Raw genomic sequence first — 20,431 nt, forward strand, 5'->3', positions numbered from 1 at the left:
GGGTGCCCTGTTGGGAACAAAGCAGGTACAGGTGGAAATGAAATCTATGGTGCCCATGAATGTAGGAACCGGACAATGGTCAGATACTGGAAAGAGAACAAGGAGAGGTACCACGCAGGACGAAGTGAAGTGAGTGAAAGTCGCTCAGTCGTGTCTGACTCTTTGTGATCCCATGGAATGTAGCCCGCCAGGCTCCTCTGTCCATGGAATTCTCCAGGCCAGAATACTGGAATGGGTAACCTTTCCCTTCTTCAGGGGATCTTCCCAACCCAGGGATCAAACCCAGCTCTCCCGCATTGCAGGCGGATTCTTTACCAGCTGAGCCACAAGGGAACCCACCACTCAGGCTTTGGTCGCGAACGCTGCAGGGCCTGCATCTCTTCCATCTACAAACTGCTATATGATGTGGCCCAGCCTTCAGTGAGGGGTTCCCCCCACCCCCCATCACTTCTCTCCTATCTCAGAGAAATAGAAGGTCCTTCTAGTCCCACCTGCATTTTAGGTTTCAGGCCCTTTCCTCCAGTTATAAACGTGCCGAGAGCATTTGAAAACCTCAGTCAAAGGTGGAAACTACAACCCGCCACAAGAGTGTGCACGCGAGGTGACTCCATTTTTTTTTTTTTTCTTTCCTGCCAAACCAGAATTAGCCGGTATGGGAATGAACAAGCGTGCAGATTTGAAATTGCACGGATTGGAAGGAAGCTCAGGTTAGGTTCGGGCACCTCCAAACGCACCCCCCCCCCTTTTTTTTTTAAAAAGCCACATGGACTGAGGTCTCGATCTCCAAGCTCCCCAAGACGGAGCTGGCCCGGCAGCGAGAGGCGGAGGCGCCGGGAGCCCGCACCGAGCGCCGAGCCGGGCGGAGCGCCGAGCCGCGGGCGCAGGCAGCTCCGGGATGATCCGCGACATCGCCACAAATCTCTCCGCCCAACCGCTCCGGGGACTCCGAGGAAGGCAGCGAGTTCGGAGATCCGGGCCGGGAGCCGAGTGAGGCCGCCGCCCGGCGGGCTGTGGGCGGTGAGTATCGCGGGCCGCGCTGCGCCGCGGGCCCGGGGATGGAGAGGCGCCGGGGGCATCTTGGACTGCGGTGGCGGCTGCGCCCCGAGACGCCCGGGAAGCGGCGGCGCTGGCCCCCGGGCTGGATCCGGGAAGGGGCTTCGGGCTATCGAGGGCAGGGCTGCGCGGAGGCGCGGTGGTCCAGCCCAGGCCGCCCGCCTGGGGGCTCGGGAGCCGCGGGCGAGGTCACCTCGGGGCGGGCGGACTAGCGCCGGGCCGGGGCGGAGCGTGGGGACACGCGTAGCTCCCACTGCGGCCAGGGCCCCGCGCGCGTCGTCCAGGGCGCACGGCGCCCCTCCGCACTCCCGCGCGGCCCGGGAGGCGCCCTCGGCCCCGCGCTCAACCTCGCCCCCCGCCTCCTCTCCCGACCCCCGTTAGGGACTCGAACTACAAGTGATGGGGCGCGGGGAGGAGGGAGCGGGGGGACCCGGGTCAGGGGACTTTCGGGGGTGCGGGAGAACTCCTGGCGCAGGCTGCCGGGACTGCGATCGGCCCCGCTTCCCCGCGGAACTGGGGGCTCCCAGCGTGTGGGGAGACGCGGGATGGAGAGGGGGTGAGGGGGTCTCGAGGTGCTGGGGAAGGGGGAGCACGGAGGGTCCCGGAGAGGGCGGCGCTAGAGGGAGGCGGGTGGCGCGGAGGCCGGATCGCTGGGGTCCAGCCCCAGGCGTGAGATTCGGGTCCCTCAGAGCGGTTCTGATCGAGTCCCTCAGGAAGGGAAGGGGAGACAAAAATGAGGCGAGGGGCCGGGGGCGGCCTTGTTGGGACTGGACGCCGCTGAGGCCTCGGACGGTGTTTTAGGAGCTCAACTCTGCTTAACAATTAAGCCGTTTTCTTTCCAGTGAAAAGCTGATCTAGGCTCATTAGCAAGGATGAGTGAGGGTTATTATTGGACATTAGAAAGGTTCCTTTTCGCTTTGCCTGTGATGTGTGTGTTTGTGTGTGTGTGTGAGAGAGAGACTGTCAGTCAGTTAGTTATTCACCATTCACTAGTGATGGTGGATAAAATAGGCTTTGGAATCCCTCACACCCGGGTCCATATTTGGCTTACCACGCAGGTAGCGCCAACAGTAAGAACCCACCTGCCAATGCAGGTAGACTTAAGAGAGGTAGGTTCGATCCCTGTGTTGGGAATATCCCCTGGAGGAGGGCATGGCAACCCACTCCAGTATCCTTGCCTGGAGAATCCCATGGACAGAGGAGCCTGGTAGGCTAGGGTCCATAGGGTCGCAGAGTCGGACATGACTGAAGCAACTCAGCTCGCATGCACCTGGTAATTTAGCCTCTCTGAGCTGTGTGGCCCGCATTCTACAAGTAGCCTCGATTTCCTTATCTGTGAAACGGAACATTAGTGTCAACTGGACAGAATCGTGGTGAAGCCACCGAGCACAACCTCTGGCCATAGGAGGCACTTAGGTGTTCAGTTCCCTCTAATTCAGCATGAACTAGGGGTACCCGACAGTCATTTCTGCTGTGCTGTGGTCTCTGCACTAGCTCAGCTGCTGCAGGCTCTTTAGCCTGTTGACCTCAAGTGCACCCTCCAAAGGCTGGATATTTCCAGTGCACACCAGGTCTAGAGTGCAAATATTGATAGAGCCAAATTACAGAGGGGCCCACTACACACCTACATCTAATGATGAACCTACTACCAGCATAGCTGCCCACCTCTGGGGGAGACTGTATTTTAAATTTTATTTTGGAGCTTTCCCTTTCATGTCTCATTTATAATGAACTCCTTACACGCTAACATAATTGACCCCGATGCTGGGAAAGATTGAGGGCAGGAGGAGAAGGGGACGACAGAGGATGAGATGGCTGGATGGCATCACTGATTCAAGGGACATGAGTTTGAGCCAACTCCGGGAGACAGTGAAGGACAGGGAAGCCTGGCATACTGCAGTCCATGGGATCACAGAGAGTTGGACCAAACAACATCACCATAGTCAAATTAAAAATCGATGACTTGCTTATAAAGCTTAGTCCCCTAAGAGCGGTGTGGAAAGTTTAATTTCCTTTTAATCTCTGAAACACTCCAGCAGGCTCTGAATTATTTTCATTTCTGCCTGTTACCAGGTAAATATATAGCTGACTTCCATGTCATAGCCTGTGTGTGTTACTTCATTTACCCCATAAATAGTTTCTCTTTCACTGGTAATGAACTCACTCTAGGGAAGGATGAGAAGTTGACTATTGGTCCCTAATCTTCCCATCTCCTTCCTTCAGCTTCTTCAGTGCACAGCCCTAATGTGACGGGCAGAGCTTCTATTGTAGGTGAGCCTAGAATGGGTTACATTTTATACTTCCCTTTCTATCATTAGGCAGACTGTCCTCTCATGGGGGAGAAGAGGGTGTTGGGGAAGCACACACACAAGTCTACATCCCAGTGCAGACTAGTATTCCCAAGGGAAATGGCTCTGAATTGCCACTAATCTACTGGTGGCAAGAAGCTGAACCAGGAGATGTTTAAAAGATAGAGGGAACTTTACTTTCTTATAATAAAGTTTGTTATTCAGTCACTAAGTTGTGCCCAACTCTTTGCCACCCCATGGACTTGCAGCACACCAGACTTCCCTGTCCTTTACCATCTCCCGGAGCTTGCTCAAACTCATGTCCATTGAGTCGGTGATGCCATCCAGTCATCACATCCTCTGTTCCCCCCTTCTCCTCCTGCCCTCAATCTTTCCCAGCATCAGGGTCTTTGCATCAGATGGCCAAAGTATTGGAGCTTCAGCATCAGTTCTTCCAATGAATATTCAGGGTTGATTTCCTTTAGGACTGACTGGTTTGATCTCAATATATATTTATTTAGAACTCTTCCCAAAAATTTAAATAAAGAGAGAAATTATTTGAAAGACCATCATTCAAAGAATAATCTCCATCAACAGGTTTGTTTCACTCCAGTCTTTCCCCCCCCCCCCACAGATAACATATTTTTAAAAACAACCAAAAAGGAGTCATTTCATGCACCTCATTTTGTGACCCCCCCCCAAGTATAAGTCACACCTTGAAAGTGAAAGTGAAGTCGTGTCAGACTCTTTGTGACCCCATGGACTGTAGCCTACCAGGCTCCTCCGTCCATGGGATTTTCCAGGCAAGAGTACTGGAGTGGGGTGCCATTTCCTTCCTTTATAAATATTCAAAGAGCCTGTGTAGTTTTATTTTTGATGGTGCACTGGCATTGCATAGCTATGGCATGAGTGATTGATTTAACACTCACTGTAATGTTGGATATTAGAGATATTTGTAAGGTGTTTTTTTTTCCCCCCTCATTCTTTCAAAATTTCACTATTAGAATTCAGTTAAACCTTGAAGGATGAGCAGAAGAGGAGCAGGAGATTAGAAGGAGAGAAGAGTGTTCCCGAAAGAAGAAAACATCATGCACAAAAAGTTGCAAGGTTGTGCCAGGTTCAGGGAGCTGCAGGTGCTTCCACCAGCCTGGAAAGTAGAGGGCAAAGGTCAAGAACGGGAGGAGGGAGCCGGCAGGGTGGCAGATAACGCAAGAGGAGAACCTGGGGGCGGACAGGGCAGTTTGAACTTGATCCTCAAGATAACCTGACAGGGTGGGGAAGTTACATGGTAAGATAGCATTTTATCGCTCCCAGCAGCCCGGGTAAACGAGAGGTGACCCAGCGGAGAGCAGCATTGCGGGCAGGAAGTGTAATGGCTGAGAACTGCCCAGCTGCTTAAGAGATAGAATCATCTAAAAGATAAAAACAATGAGTATGAAAGGAAGAGTCAAGATGTGTTAATTGCTCGGTGGTGTCCAACTCTTTACAACCCCACGGATTGTAGCCTGCCAGGCTCTCTGTCTGTGGAATTTCCCAGGCAAGAGTACTGGAGTGGGTTGCCATTTCCTTCTCCAGGGGATCAAACCCGGGTCTCCTGCATTGCAGGTAGACACTTTACTGTCTGAGTCACGAGGGAAGCCCAAAAAAGATAAAAATAATGAGTACAAGAGAAAGTAAGCGTCAAGATGAGCCCCAGGATAGATCCTTTAAATTGCTCTTCCATTAGCATCCCTGATCCTTTAGTGCCTGTTTCTTCCCAACAAACTGTTAGTCTGGGGATTAGTGAACTTTTCCTATAAAGGGTCAGAGAGTAAGCATTTTTAAATTCTGCAGTCGCATAGCCTTCAAAAAGGTAAAAACAATTCTTTGCTCAGGAGTGTACAGAGACAGACTGTGCAAACGGCAGAGGGTGCTTCCGTAAAGGAGGTTGGGTGCTGGGTGCTTAGCCACAGTCTGCTTCTCTGTCCTCTCGTCCATGTACCAGTACTGCACAGAAAAGCCAAAAACAGTTGGAGGTGTTCCTAGTGTACTGGGACCGTTTTTTACATCACCTTCCTCCACTGCAACAAAAGGATTTTCAGTTATAATCACATGTCATGGTCAGTAATAATTGTTTTCTGATTTGCTCTTCTGGTTTAAAATAATTACCTGAGACAAAGAATGCATTTGCATTTTAAAGACATTATTCAACTGAGTAAAACGTTTCATGCATTGACTACTTTCCAGACCCAAGTTTTTCACCCTGTGGTCTTGCACTCTGTTTCGCTCTTTTAAATTTTAAACAAAAATAAAGACTGCAGGTGGGCATGTGGAGGGCAAAAGTCAAGTAGCCGGCATCCTGCTGTTCATCTCCACCATCATGTGATGTCAGGGTCCATCTTGAATGTCCTACTAAAGGCAGTGATGTGTAACACTGCAGGCATTGCAGATCCAAACTGAGCTGAGGTGAGTGTCAGCAGTTCTAAATTCTTAGAAACTCTTACTGTCAAAACAGATATGTGCATACAGATGGTCAAAAGACACAGGAAAAGATGTTCAATGCAAATTAAAATTTCAGTGGTCAGAATAGCCACCATCAAGAAGTCTACAAATAATAAATGCTGGAGAGGATGTGGAGAAAAAGGGAACCCTCCTACACTGTTGGTAGAAATGTAAATTTGTGCAGCCACTATGGAAAACAGTGTGGAAATTCCTTTAAAAACTAAAAATAGAGTTGCCATATGATCTAGCAGTTCCACGCATGGGCATGTATCTGGAGAAAACCATAATTCAAAAAGATACATGCACCCAAATTTTCACTGCAGCACTGTTTACCATAGCCAAAACATGGAAGTAGCCAAAATGTCCATCAACAGAGGAATGGATAAAGAAGATGTGGTACATATATACAATGGAAGATGTGGTACATATATACAATGGAATGATATTCAGCCATTTAAAAAAAATACGAAATAATGCCATTTGCAGTAATATGGGTGGATCTAGAGATTGTCATACTGAGTGAATTATGTCAGATAGGAAAACACAAATATCATATGCTATCACTCATGTGGAATCTAAAAAATGAAACAAATGAACTTATTCACAAAACAGAAACAGATTCACACTTAGAAAATAAACTTATGGTTACCAAAGAGGAAAGGTCAGAGGGAGGGATAAATTAGGAGTTTGGGATTAACATATACACACTACTGTATATAAAATAGATTATCAATAAGGACCTATTGTATAGCACAGGAAGCTACATTCAATATTATATAATAACCTATAAAGGAAACTGAATTGCTGTGCTATACTCCTGACACTTACATGATATTATAAATCAACTATACTTCAATAAAAAGATTTTTAAAAAAGAAAAAAAGCCAAAAGTGTGCAGCTGGGGCCCTACATGTGTCAGTTCAGTTCAGTCACTCAGTCGTGTCCAACTCTTTGTGACCCCATGGACTGCAGCATGCTAGGCTTCCCTGTCCATCACCAACTCCCAGAGCTTGCTCAAACTCATGTCCATTGAGTCAGTGATGCCATCCAACATCTCATCCTCTGTCATCCCCCTCTTCTCCTACCCTCAATCTTTCCCAGCATCCGGGTCTTTCCCAGTGAGCCAGTTCTCATCAGGTGGCCAAAGCCAAAATATCACCATTAGTTCTCTGAAATAACTTCCATGTAGAACACAGTGTTTAGAAAATGATGCTGATATGACGCTTTCAGACATAATATGAAAACATCATTGTTAAAAAAAAAAAATCATTGTTTGAAACTCTGACCAACAAAGGATTTTTTCAGGGAAGAGTATTTTGTCAGTGACATCTAGAATTACTGGCACAACAGTGATGACAAAAAAGCAGACCAACTTTTAGTCATTTGTTCTTGCTTTTTTTGTTCTCGCTGGTGGCTTCTGGGGCCAAGTGCCCCCTCTGCTCTGTCCGTGGTGTTTCACTGCCCCTCAGGGCTCAGCTGCCCAACAATCATTTCCACTTGTTGTAGACAATAGTTTGTTTCATTATCCTGAACACTGAGGCCCCAACATAGCCACCATCCTCCTCATTCTCAACCAATGAGCTAGCTTCCCTACTTCACCAAAGAAATTAGACAAACAAGCATCACTTTCCACCCCATGCTTACCATCTTTATCTCTATCTACCTGCTGCTTCCTCCAGTCTTAGAGGATTGGTCACCCTTCCTGATCAAGACTAACCCTGTCCCGTGACCCCTGGGGTTAGTCATTTTCTGTCTCTCTGGGCTTCCCAAGTGGCTCAGTGAGTAAAGAATTTGCTTGCGGTGCAGAAGTTGCAAAAGACTTGGGTTTGATCTTTGGGTTGGGAAGATCCCCTCGGGGTGGGCATGGTAGTCCACTCCAGTATTCTTTCCTGGAGAATCCCACAGACAGAGGAGCCTGGCAGACTACGTCCATGGGGTCACAAAGAGTCAGACACGACTGAAGTGACTTAGCACACATGCATCTATGTCTGTCTCTGTCTTTATCCCTATCTCTATTTTTTTCTTTATCCTCAGCTCCTAGCACATACTTCAATCTCATCCTACAAGATAAAACCAGAGACCTTCCCTGACCTAGTATCGTCTCCCCTCTAGCTCCATCCAACCTCCATCCTCTTGATCGAACAACTTGAGAGATGGGTCTATGCAAACCACATACCCCATCTTATCTCTTCCTTGTTCAAACGCAGCTGCCAACTGTTCATTTTGTAAAGATAAACTCCAAGATCCTTTTTTGACACATAAGGGCCTTCAAGATCTAGCCGCTGGCTTTCTGGTAACCTGAACATCACTGTAGTGTCTAAGTTTCTTTAGTCTGATTTCCTATTGTCTTAGCAGTTTTCTAGCTTCCCAGCTAAATGCTCAGAATGGGGGTGGACAGAGGGGATAAAAGTAAGTCATGTATGTCAGACATAGCATCACCATTATTAAAAAACTCTATCGCCCCTTGTCAGATAACAAATTAGCCTTCTTTATCAGTCTCCCCTGAGTTGGGTTCGTATGAGTCAGTCCCCCTGGGGCTAACCCGCTGTAGCTGTACTGAACAAATTGAACACTTGGACCCACAAAACTGAGAACACTATCCTCTGCCAAGAGCCTGCACAGGACCGGGCTACCCTACCTAAGGCCAGGCGCCGTCCTTCTCTGACATCTGTGTTATCTGTCAGTTTCCATCTCAGTAAGGGACACAAGGCTTGGGTTTTAGAATCAGGAATAGCTGGGGTCAATTCCCAGGTTCCTATCTAGCCATACTGTCTACTGGCCTTGAGAACTTGGGAAAGGTGCTTAACTTCTCTGAGTCGATTTTCATTTCTTTGAAATAACCATCATAGCATTTATATATAGGATGACTGTAAAGATGAAAAAGGTTTCATAAAAGCACTTGGCCTTGCGAAAAAGCAAAGCATGTTCCCAAATCTACATAATGACGAAGACTAAAGATCCAGTGTGACAGTGGGGTGACTTTGGTTTTGATGGGGAGGTAGTGCTGTCCAAAGAAGAAGGAGATATTTTTTGTTCTGATGTTCCATGAAATTATTTGTCCTTATGTATTTCAGAACATCTTGGAAAATGTATACAAGTCATGAAGACATTGGGTATGATTTTGAAGATGACCCCAAAGATAAGAAAACACTTAAACCCCACCCAGACATTGATGGCGGCTGGGCCTGGATGATGGTCTTGTCCTCTTTCTTTGTTCACATCCTCATCATGGGCTCCCAGATGGCCCTGGGTGTCCTCAACGTGGAGTGGCTTGAAGAATTCCATCAGAGCCGCGGCCTGACGGCGTGGGTCAGCTCCCTCAGCATGGGCGTCACCTTGATTGTAGGTATGTTCACACGTGACCTGTTGTCAATTATAATTATATAATTATAATATGACAGTCCCTCGCTGTAAGTCATGCTTATCTCGTTGAAGTACTAGAGATTAGATGTTAGTGGATGTTACTCTTGTTTTTATTGTGGTCAGATATACCTAACATGAAATTTACCCTTTTAACCATTTTTAGGTATACAGTTCAATACCATTGAGTACATCCATCTCCAGAACTTTTCTCATCTTCCTAAACTGAAATCCTACCAATTAAGCCATGAGTCCCATTGCCACCTCTCCTCTCAGCCCCCTATCTCTGGCCACTACCATTCTGTTTTATGTCTCTATGAATTTGTTTACTATAAGTACCTTGAATAAGTAGACTCAGACAATATCTGTTCTTTTGTGTGATACTCCTATTTGAGCACTGTAAACATTTTGAGCATTTAAAAAAATGATCATTTAAAATGTTTGCCCCTGTTTTCTTAACTATTATACATCATTACCTACCATTACAAATCTGTTTTTAAACACTTATCAATATTTTTAAAAGATAAAAAACTTAGAGAAAAACACAGTAAAAGTAAATAACCATCTTATTTCAGAGCCCTGGTGTTTTACATTTGAAATATTGATCCCATGTCATTGAAAAATCGATTAAGCTGTTTTTAGAAAGGTTATTGATACAGCTAACAGGAAGGAATAATAACATATTCTTGTATTTTGTAGTTTAACCTAACCACCCAGCAATCTATGAAAGCAATTCTTATCTCGTGGGAAATAGTAAATCAGAAAGATGGAAAAAAGTGAAAGTGGTTAGTCACTCAGCCGTGTCCAACTCTTTGTGAGCTCATGGATTGTAGCCCGCCAGGCTCCTCTGTCCGTGGGATTCTCCAGGCAAGAATACTGGAGAATACTGCCCTGCCCTCCTCCAGGGAAAACATAAATGGCCTCAAGTATCTTCCTGGTTGTGAAAGTACATGTATGACAGGCATATGTGTGTTTGACAACAGTCTTTGTCTTGTCAGTGATTTCCACATTGGTAATTAATTGCTTGAATTCAATTCAGAGATCTGTTGATCTTGGCTGGTATTCAGCCAGTTTTTTTTTTTTTTTTGGATAATACCAGTGACATTAGTAATGGTGGCAGTGCTAATGACAGAAAACAAGGACACAGTGTTATTTCTCAAGACGTGTGCAGGGGGTATGTGTTTATCACAGGGAATGGTTACTGATCTAGTTTTAAAATTAAATAAGGGCACCATTATGTGTGTAAGTGAATTGTTGATAAATCATTTTTGCCTGTAACTGTGATGAACTGACTCCTTCAACCCTGCCGTGGCCTTGTTCAAATCAGGACTATTCTATCATATAAGAAGTGCAAGTAGGTTAACCTTAGTGCAGGGAATTTGCTAGTTTTATGTTGGATATGGGCTTCCCTAGTGGCTCAGATGGTAAAGAATCTGCCTGCAATGAAGGAGACCCTGGTTTGATCCCTGGGTTGGGAAGATCCCCTGGAAGAGGGCATGGCAACCCACTCCAGTATTCTTGCCTGGAGAATTCCATGGACAGAGGAGCCTGGCGGGCTATAGTCCAGGGGGTTGCAAAGAGTCAGACATGACTGAGCGAATAATACTTTCATGTTGGATATAATTTTACCTTCTCAATGAGTAAGTAAAGGAAAACTAGTCTTCTGAAATACTTAAAATCCATTTTCTCACCTTTTTTAAAATAAACATTTACAGGGTAGAACAAAATACTTTCAGATTCAAACTAGGAAGTGTGTGTGTACAATAAAAAAGAAAATTCAGCCAAAGGCCAGGATATTTGTCCCAATATTTTCCAAACCATCCAGTAAGATTGTCTTTGGTGTTACTTCATGTTTCACAAGTTCCACTGGCATAAACAATGGAAATCAGTCCTGAAGTTATTGGATGTGGTTCTTGGACTTCCTTCATAGCTCAGCTGGTAAAGAATCTGCCTGCAATGAGGAGATCCCGGTTCAATTCCTGGGTCGGGAAGATCCCCTGGAGAAGGGATAGTCTACCCATTCCAGTTTCTTGGGCTTCCCTTGTGGCTCAGCTGGTAAAAATCTGTCCACAATGCAGGAGACCTGGGTCCGATCCCTGGGTTGGGAAGATCCCCTGGAGAAGGGAAAGGCTACCTACTCTAGTATTCTGACCTGGAGAGTTCGATGGACTCTCATGGGGTCACAAAGAGTCAGAAGAGTCAGACACAACTAAGCTACTTTCACTTTCACTTTCCTGAAGACGATCCCCCAAATCAGAACACCTAACTCAACAGTGGTGATGAAATGTGATTGTCACCTTTAAGTGGGAGGTAACCGTGGATTCTGAATTCTGAGAGTCCTTGAATTCCAGACAGTGGAGCTTCCGACAGTAGAGTAACCTTTCTTCAGGAAAGGTGCCTCCCAGATAAACATCTTTTATCTTGTGCTCAGAAATTATAGCACAGCAAGGCTCATAGTTATAAAAATGAAAGGTCTTTTATTCTGTCTATCATGACCCTAAATTGCTATTCATTATCTAAGGTGCCTGATACAGGTGGCAGCAGATACGTTGGGTGCTTTCCAAGGCAGAAGCCAGAAAAACAGCTCTCCTTTATTTAGCACTTACTACACACCACGTGTGGGCTTCCCAGGTGGCGCTAGTGGTAAAGAACCTGCCTGTCAATGCAGGAGATGTAAGAGAGGTGGGTTCAATCCCTGGGTCATCAAGCTCCCCTGGAGAAGGGTATGGCAACCCACTCCAGTATTCTTGCCTGGAAAATTCCATGGACAGAGGAGACTGGTGGGCTACAGCCCATAGTGTTGTGAAGAGTCGGACAGGACTGAAGCTACTTGGCATGCACAAACTCATGCACTTGCCAAGTGCGTATGATGTGCATGATCTCATTTGATTCTCTGGCAAGCCTGGGGGCCAGACCATCATCTTCATCTCACAGAGGAGAACATGCAACACTCAGAGACATTACGTTACTGAAGTTAACTTGTAACCAGTAAGTGCAGGAGAGGCTTCAAATGTGGTCCATTGGACTCCAAAATGATGCCCACTCTACCACCCTGCCTGCCAGGACACTGAATGAGAACCGAAAATATATTTGAAGTGAATAAATATAAACAGTTTTCTCTTTCTCATCCTTGTAAGGACATTGAGTTACACTTTTAAATTTAAAAATGCCATGAATTGTGTCACAGAGTTGAAAGCACTCTCTTGGGCAGTGACTCGCACATGAGAAATTAAGCAAACTCATTCTTTTTTTTATTTGGCTGCGTTGAGTATTAGTTGCAGCACTTGAGGTCTTCCTTGTGTCATATGAGGTCTTTCATCTCAGCACACAGACTCTCTAGTTGTAGCTCACAAGCTCAGTAGTTGCATGGGCTTCATTGCTCCACAGCATGTGAGATCTTAGTTCCCTGACCAGGGACTGAACCCATGTCCCCTGCATTGCAAGGCTGATTCTTTAACTGCTGGATCACCAGGAAGTCCCAGCTTAGTAAGTTTTTAACCTGAAATAGTCCCACCTGAACATAGGGTTCCATAACTATATAAAGTAATAATGATCAAAAAATGTGACATCTTTGTATTTTTATTTTTTGGCAACACTGCACAACTTGAGGGATCTTACTGCAATGAGAGTGCTGAGTCTTAACCACTGACTGCCAAGGAATTCCCTAAGATGATGTTTAAAATGCATGATCTTAGACTTCCCTGGTAGTCCTGTGGTAAAAACTACACCCTTCCAGTGCAGGGGACTTGGGTTCCACCCCTGGTTGGGGAACTAAGGTCCCACATACCACACAGCACAGTCAAATAAATAAAATGGATGATCTTACTGAATGCTCCAGTACTTTGATCACCTGTTGTGAAGAGCCAACTCACTGGAAAAGACTGAGGGCAAAAGGAGAAGGGGAGGCAGAGGATGAGATGGTTAAATAGCATCACTGACTGAGTAGATATGAATTTGAGCAAACTCCAGGAGATAGTGAAGGACAGAGGAGCCTGGTGTGCTGTAGTCCAGGAGGTCGCAAAGAGTCAGATCCAACTTAGTGGCTGAACAACAACACTGAATATTGAGTACAGCCTCAAATGGTATTACTAAAATATAGATTGCTGTTTGAAGAAGGAATCACTTATCCCAAGACAAGTTGCCACAAAGGCAGGAAGAAAAGAGGGTTGACAAAAATTAAAAAAAAAAAAAAAAAACAGAGTGAAGTGTATTCCTGAATCTCCACACAGTGTCATAAATGCATAGCCTGATGGGTCCCATTGGAACTGAGAGTCAGCAGAGGTTGAAGTATGTGTGAAGTCATGAGAAGTTCTTTCAGGCTTGGTTTGCATCTAGATGTCCTCATGAAAACAGGCTACAAGTGCCTCGCCTGAAGCATGGACGTCCCAAGAGCCCCCTTCCATGCTCCCTTAAAGCCTGGAGGAAAAACTCAAATGTGAACAGAGATCAAACAAGCAATGTAAATGCGACCAGGAGGCCAAATAAGAGACTAGTATTTGGGTGGGGGCTGCGGCAAACTGGAGAGGGTGTGACACAGCTAAACGGGATTACCTACCACACAGGGCCAGCTGCTTTGGGCCGTATGGGGAGGATTTTTTGTGAATAATCCTAATTTTTAAATGTTGGCAACTTACTCAAAACATTTAACATTTTGTTCTCGATAAACAAAATGTATCCACAGACTGGATAGAGCCTCTGGATCTCTAGTCTAAGATCTGTTGTAGACCAGAGAATGAATCAACATGTCTATTTATTTCAGGTCTGTCTTTCCTGAAAATCTAGAACCTTGTGTCATTTGGGGACATTATTGAAACCTGTCTTTGAATGCCAAAAGCTCTCTGCACATAAGGCCACGGCGGGGGGTTTGGTTTGTTTTAGTTAACAGCTCTAGTAATGTTTTGTCTTCATATAAAGATTCCCTAAGAAAATAAAATGCTACTCAGTTCAGCTCAGTTCACTCAGTCATGTCAGACTCTTTGCAACTCCATGAACTGCAGCATGCCAGGCCTCCCTGTCCATCACCAACTCCCGAAGTTTACTCAAACTCATGTCCATTGAGTCAGTGATGCCATCCAACCATCTCATCCTCTGTCACCCCTTTCTCCTCCTGCCTTCAATCTTTCCCAGCATCAGGGTCTTTTCAAATGAGTCAGTTCTTCACATCAGGTGGCCAAAGTATTGGAGTTCAGCTTTAGCATCAGTCCTTCTAATGAACACCCAGGACTGATCTCCTTTAGGATGGACTGGTTGGATCTCCTTGCAGTCCAAGGGACTCTCAAGAGTATTCTCCAACACCACAGCTCAAAAGCATCGATTTTTCGGTGCTCAGCTTTCTTTATGGTCCAACTCTCACATCCATATATGACCACTGGAAAAACCATAGCCTTGACTAGATGGACCTTTGCTGGCAAAGTAATGTCTCTGCTTTTTAATATGCTGTCTAGGTTGACCATAACTTTCCACTAGTCAGTTCCTTTCTTAATGTTCTGTGGCAGGACCTTTCATCGGCTTGTTCATTAACACCTGTGGGTGCCGCCGGACGGCCATCATCGGAGGGCTGCTGAACTCGCTGGGCTGGGTGTTGAGTGCCTATGCCGCGAACGTGTATTATCTCTTTATTACCTTTGGACTGGCAGCTGGTAAGCATTGTGGATTTCCTTCCTTTTTTTTTTTGGCCACGCCGCACACCATGTGGAATCTTAGTTCCCCAACCAGGGGTGGAACCCACACCCCTTGGTTTGGACGCACAGAGTCTTGACCACTGGGCCTCCAGGGAAGTCCCCATAAGTGGTTTTCCTAAACTTGACTTTGTGTATTTCTGTTGAGCATTCAGGCAATGAATTTCATCATGGAGAAAAGAGACCCATTAAATATTTAGTCCCTTTGTTTCTACCCCACCCTACCTATATTCTATCCTCCAGGTAATACTTTTAATATAAGATGTTAAATATACCTGAAGCATGAGGAGACAACCTAACAGCTGTACTTGGTCTCCCTAATAGAACTTAATTAAATTTTCTATACCTGGTTCTAAGTGCTAGTCCTTCTCTTGTAACAAAACCCACGTACTAACAACATTCTCTCATTTAAGAACTGCAGAATCCAGTGTGAATCAGAGAAAAATCACGTTCTCCTTTGGCTCTGTTCAAATTAATGAAATAGCAGCAAAACCCACACAGATTTAGAGACTGTAAGAATCAAATCCAGAGCAGAGTGGCAGTCCCCAGGAGATATATAAAAATTGGCTGTCAGGCAGCACAGTTTGCATATCCATTTTGCAAAATGTATTCCCAGCCATAATTTCTTCTATCAACAGAGAGCAGAATGCACATGGATAAGTAGTTTCTTACTATACAATTGTATTTCAGTGAACCGGATCCAGCCTGACCTTTTTGAATACAGAGCTATAATCGTCATAAATGGCACCTTCGTGGCAGTGTTTTTGTAAAGAGTTCAAAGTTAGAATTGGAACCCTTGCTTTTTTTTCCCCACTTACATGTGTGACTTTGGGAAAATTACTTCACTTGCTTATGCCTCAGTCTGTCTATCTGCAAAATGGAATAATTGACTGCTTGGCTTACAGGGTTGCTGAAAAGGTTATATGAAATGATCTGTATGAAGCACTTAGCACAATGCTTGGCATATAATAAAGTCTTAAGCAAATGTTAGCTAATACATAGTTATTATTATATATGATGTAACATTTTTAGTATAAGCTTAAGTTTATGCTTTAAGGTAGCAGAAGAAGGTGAACATAAAAACCAACTGTCCATATAAGCTGACAAGTTGGTTCTCTGTGATGTATCCACATATATATCTTTAGGTGTAAAAAGCACTTCTGTATTCTATGAAGCCTAGTTTGGAAACCATTGATCTGAAGGACTTGACAACACTTCTTAAAGAACAATTCAAAATGTTTTTCCTGAGGTGATTTAGAAACTGCCCCATAACAGTCCAATGAATAGAGCTGACACAGGGATCTTACTTTTGCTAAAACTAAGGAAGTCACACCAGGGTCTCTGGGCAGACACATGGGAGCCCCTAGGAACTTGATCCATGTTGTCTGGACATATGTACTATGAATCAATCCCCAACACCAGTACTTGAGGGAGTTGCCTGGCGGTCCAGTGGGTTTACCAGTGTTAGAACTTGGCCTTTCACTGCCATGGCTCAGGTTCAATCCCTGGTCAGAGAACTAAGATCACGCAAGCATGGCCAAAAGAAAAAACTAGGACTTGAAATTTATTCCCATCATTTAGAGATGCCTATGGTCAGCCTCTTTGTTTCAGTCTCTTTGTTTAAATGGAATTTTGTATCTTGCAATTAGTTGCTTTTGATCCTCAAATAATATGATCTCCATATTCATTCATTTACTTATTTATTCAACAAGTATTTATGGATCCAAAGAAGTAGGAAAAAGATCAGGAGACCAGTGAAAGGAAAGTGTTTCTTGAAACACTTTATTGCACCCACTTTTTATACGGGAAACACTCAAAGAAAGTCTCTGAAAATAAATGTACCCACTTTCTCCACAAATATATATTATAATTATATTTAAGTGGAAAATCCAGCTAAATCAGCTAGCTTGTATATTGTTGGGCTGTCATTAGTGAGACATTTTGAAACTGATTGACCTCTATTTTATAGAAAAGAAAAAAGTTAGATGCAAATATCTGCAAGAAGTGAGTGACGAAACAACAAAAAAAACTAAATTAATTTTTAAATTTTTAAATAAAATTTTAAGGCAAGTTATTGAGATATCTATGTGTGTATGCATGTTTATCACTGTACAGTGATAAACATATTTGTATATCTGTATGTACATATCTCTTTATGTTTGAAAGAGACTTTGTTGACATCCTTCTTCATTACAAGAAGCATTTGAGGCAGATTTTTTGGTATTTGTTTTTTTAACATCTAGGCAATTAAAATTGCATGGATGTCCTCTTAATGAGCAGAAAATTAACATCTGTTTGAGTGATCTTACTTACCCAGGAGAGTCTGGACAAATTTCTTCAGCTCTGCCATTTAAGGGCTCCATTTTCTTACTCAGCTCCTGGAAGAAACGTTCCCTCCAATCCGTGCTTTTTACTCAAAACCAGAAGATTGATTCTCCCCTGCTCTGGGCCTTCTTCTTCTTCCTGGCTTATCCGGGTACAAAGTGAAAGTGTTAGTCACTCAGTCGTGTCTCTTTGCAACCCCATGGACTGTAGCCCTCCAGGCTCCTCTGTCCATGAGTTCTCCAGGCAAGAATACTGGAGTGGGTTGCCATTCCCTTCTCCAGGAGAGCTTCCCCACCCAGGGTTTGAACGTGGGTCTCCTGAACTGCAGACGGATCCTTTACTGGCTGAGCCACCAGGGAATCGACCTGATGTGATGAAGAATTGTTCCAGAGCCCTGCTTGACCACTGCGCTTGGGCCTCAGCATCCCCAAGGCCTGTCCGACACACTCATAGAATAATTGTGCCAATTACGAATCACAAAGTCACATGAGGAAGGGGGATATTGTTCAGGCCATGGAGAGGGTAATAGATGCTTATAGCATCAGGCACAGAATTTTTTTTTCTCACATGTGGGAGTATTTATTATTTAAATGATGTTATAATTGGTGCTACTCTTATGCTTTGGTCTCTTGATTCGGTTCCTTATTAGTCATTTCATTCTGCTGCTGTTTAGCGATCCGTAACCACATTTAATTTAGGATGTTGGTTACTGTCAGTGACAAATCAGATTTTGAAAAGTAAACTTTTGCGCCTTCAGCAAAATGCAGAAGGGCAAATTTCAAAGGACAAACGATCCAGTTTCCTCAACAAGTAAACTGTGAGGAAAATAAAGAGAATTTAAGAGACTTAAAATGTATATATCAACAAATAGCAATGTGTGGGCCTTACTTGATTTAAACAGATCTTTTAAAAATATGGTCATTTTTGAGACAGGGTCTTTCCCAGTGGCTCAGCGGTAAAAAAAAAAAAAAAAAAAAAATCCACCTGCAAATGCAGGGTACATTGGTTCAATCCCTGGGTCGGGAAGACCCCCTGCAGAAGGAAATGGCAACCCACTCCAGTATTCTTGCCTGGAGAATCGCATGGACAGAGGAGCCTGGCGGGTTACAGTCCACAGGGTCGCAAAAAGTCGGAAATGACTAAGCAATTGAGCAGCAGCATAAGACAATTAGAAATTTAAACACCTTCTGGATATTTTATGATATCAAGGAATGATTCATTTTTCAGATAAGATAATGATAAGATTATCCAGTTTAAGGAATTCATCTATATTAAAAGCTAGAGCAAAATGCTTCTGCAGCTCCATCCTGGCAGCCAGGGGATGAGCAGTTAAGGGTGAGACAGAGCACAGACAATGGAAAGGGACCAGACCCTGCAGTTAGGTCTGAATTGCAATCCAGATTCTCCGGCTACCTGCTGCAAGGTCAGGGAAAGTTTCTCAATCTCCATGAGGTTCAATGCTCCCTTTAACAATCTGGGCATAACCACAGGTAGCTTTCAGGTTATTGTGAAAATTAAACCAGATAAAACCCGAAAGGCAACAGGCACATCATCGCCACTCAATTAGCGGTAACTGTTATTATTATATTTGTGTGTATGACTGCTCTGGTCTCCTTCCAAATTCAAGTAATTCTGAAACTGTTAAATGATGCTGAACTAGAGAAGCGTCTCAGCTTTGGAGCATGCTGTTGGTCACAGTCTCTTCTCTGCTATTAAGCTGCTATCCTAATATCAGGAGGTTGTAAACATTAGAATGCAATGGGACCCCTTGAACAACTGAAGCGGGGTTTTATGGTTTCCCTCCATCTGTACCTAAAAGTTGAGACCACAACCCTCAACCTCTTGGCCAGTGCTTTATTTGATTTGATTTCATATTTATTTTATTTTTAAATAAACTTCATTTTTAGAGCCATTTTAGGGCTTCCCAGGTGCACTGCAGTGGTAAAGAACCCACCTGCCACTACAGGAGACGTAAGAGATGTGGGTTCAATCCCTGGGTCAGAAAGATCCCCTGGAGAAGGAAGTGGCAATCTACTCCAGTATTCTTGCCTGGAAAATTCCATGGACAAAGGAGCCTGGTGGACTTCAGTCCATGGGGTCACAAAGCGTCGGACATGACAGCACAGCACGACTGTTAGGTTCAGCAAAATTGTGCGAAACCACAAAGTGTTCCCAATACCCCCTGCGCCCAACACTCACCACCTTCCCCAGCAGCGTTTTAATTTTGTCCATGTCAACCACCAGCTGTTCCTGTTTTCTAAGAAAAATACAATTAAAAACATCAGAGCTACAAATGAGTCTTAGGTGGTTTTGACGTCTAGTGGCTATGTATACTCATGGGTACATTTTAATTCCTTTTATTCTTCTGATGAATTTGGGAACACACTGGCCCATTCCTGAGGCTTCTGCAAATTGCCTGGAGTCACTGCCTCCCCTTGTCCATGAGTACTTCCTGTGTATTAAATGCAATTAGCACTGACAGCAGAACGCTCAGAATGCATGCTATCTTTCAGCAAATCACTAAGCACATGCTATGTATTCTGGGCAATGCCCAGCATACCAGGGGCAAAAATACCCACAGTCCTGCCCTGGTGGAGCTTATATTCTCATGTGAGAATGCAGACTTACTTTAGTTGTTTATTTAGTATATATAATTTATCTAATGTAATTTATTATTATTATTATTATTATTGGTGTAACCTATGCTGAAAAGCCTGTTGGGAGAAATGAGGGACTAGAAAAAGGCTTCTGTTGGTGATGGTCTTGGTACTTACCTCCCAAGCTCCTTTTTTTTTTAAACAATCATGATTGTATCTTTGTTTAAAAGAAAAGTTAAACAGAAGAGAAAACTCGGGGTGGGTGGAGGCCACAGCAGGAAAAGCCCAAATTTTGGACGACAAAAACACACCTGGGTTGAGATTCTTTCTGAGTGTCAGCTTCTCCAAGTACAAAAATGGGCATAATGGCATATATTGTGTAAGATGTTACCTTTTGATAGAGGGGATTTCCTGTGGTATTGTCTGTAAAGCTCATGGACTCCTGTGAGTGGTCAGTAAGTACTGGCTATTGTTATTTGGAGAAGGAAATGGCAACCCACTCCAATATTTGGTCTGGAGCATCCCATGGACAGAGGAGCCTGGCAGGCTATATCTAGTCCGTGGGGTTGCAACAGTGGGACACGACTTAGCGACTAAACCATTGCTGTTATTCAAAAACAGTTACAGAGATGAAGGTAATGAGATGCAG

General features: G+C 44.3%; 1 protein-coding gene across 3 annotated transcripts in view; it reads left to right on the forward strand.

Annotated features, from left to right (window-relative positions):
* Positions 1 to 639: 639 nt before the first annotated feature.
* SLC16A14 (solute carrier family 16 member 14) overlaps positions 640 to 20,431 on the forward strand; it is a 37,356-nt gene continuing 17,564 nt past the window's right edge. For all 3 annotated transcript variants that reach the window (XM_043909783.1, XM_043909782.1, XM_043909781.1), the window contains exons 1-3: positions 640 to 1,017; positions 8,897 to 9,168; positions 14,678 to 14,821. In XM_043909783.1, coding sequence (XP_043765718.1) covers positions 8,910 to 9,168; positions 14,678 to 14,821 — 403 coding nt within the window. In that variant the 5' untranslated portion in view covers positions 640 to 1,017; positions 8,897 to 8,909. The remainder of the gene's footprint in view (positions 1,018 to 8,896; positions 9,169 to 14,677; positions 14,822 to 20,431) is intronic.

The sequence above is a fragment of the Cervus elaphus genome, chromosome 8, assembly GCF_910594005.1.
Source record: "Cervus elaphus chromosome 8, mCerEla1.1, whole genome shotgun sequence".
NCBI lineage: Eukaryota > Metazoa > Chordata > Mammalia > Artiodactyla > Cervidae > Cervus > Cervus elaphus.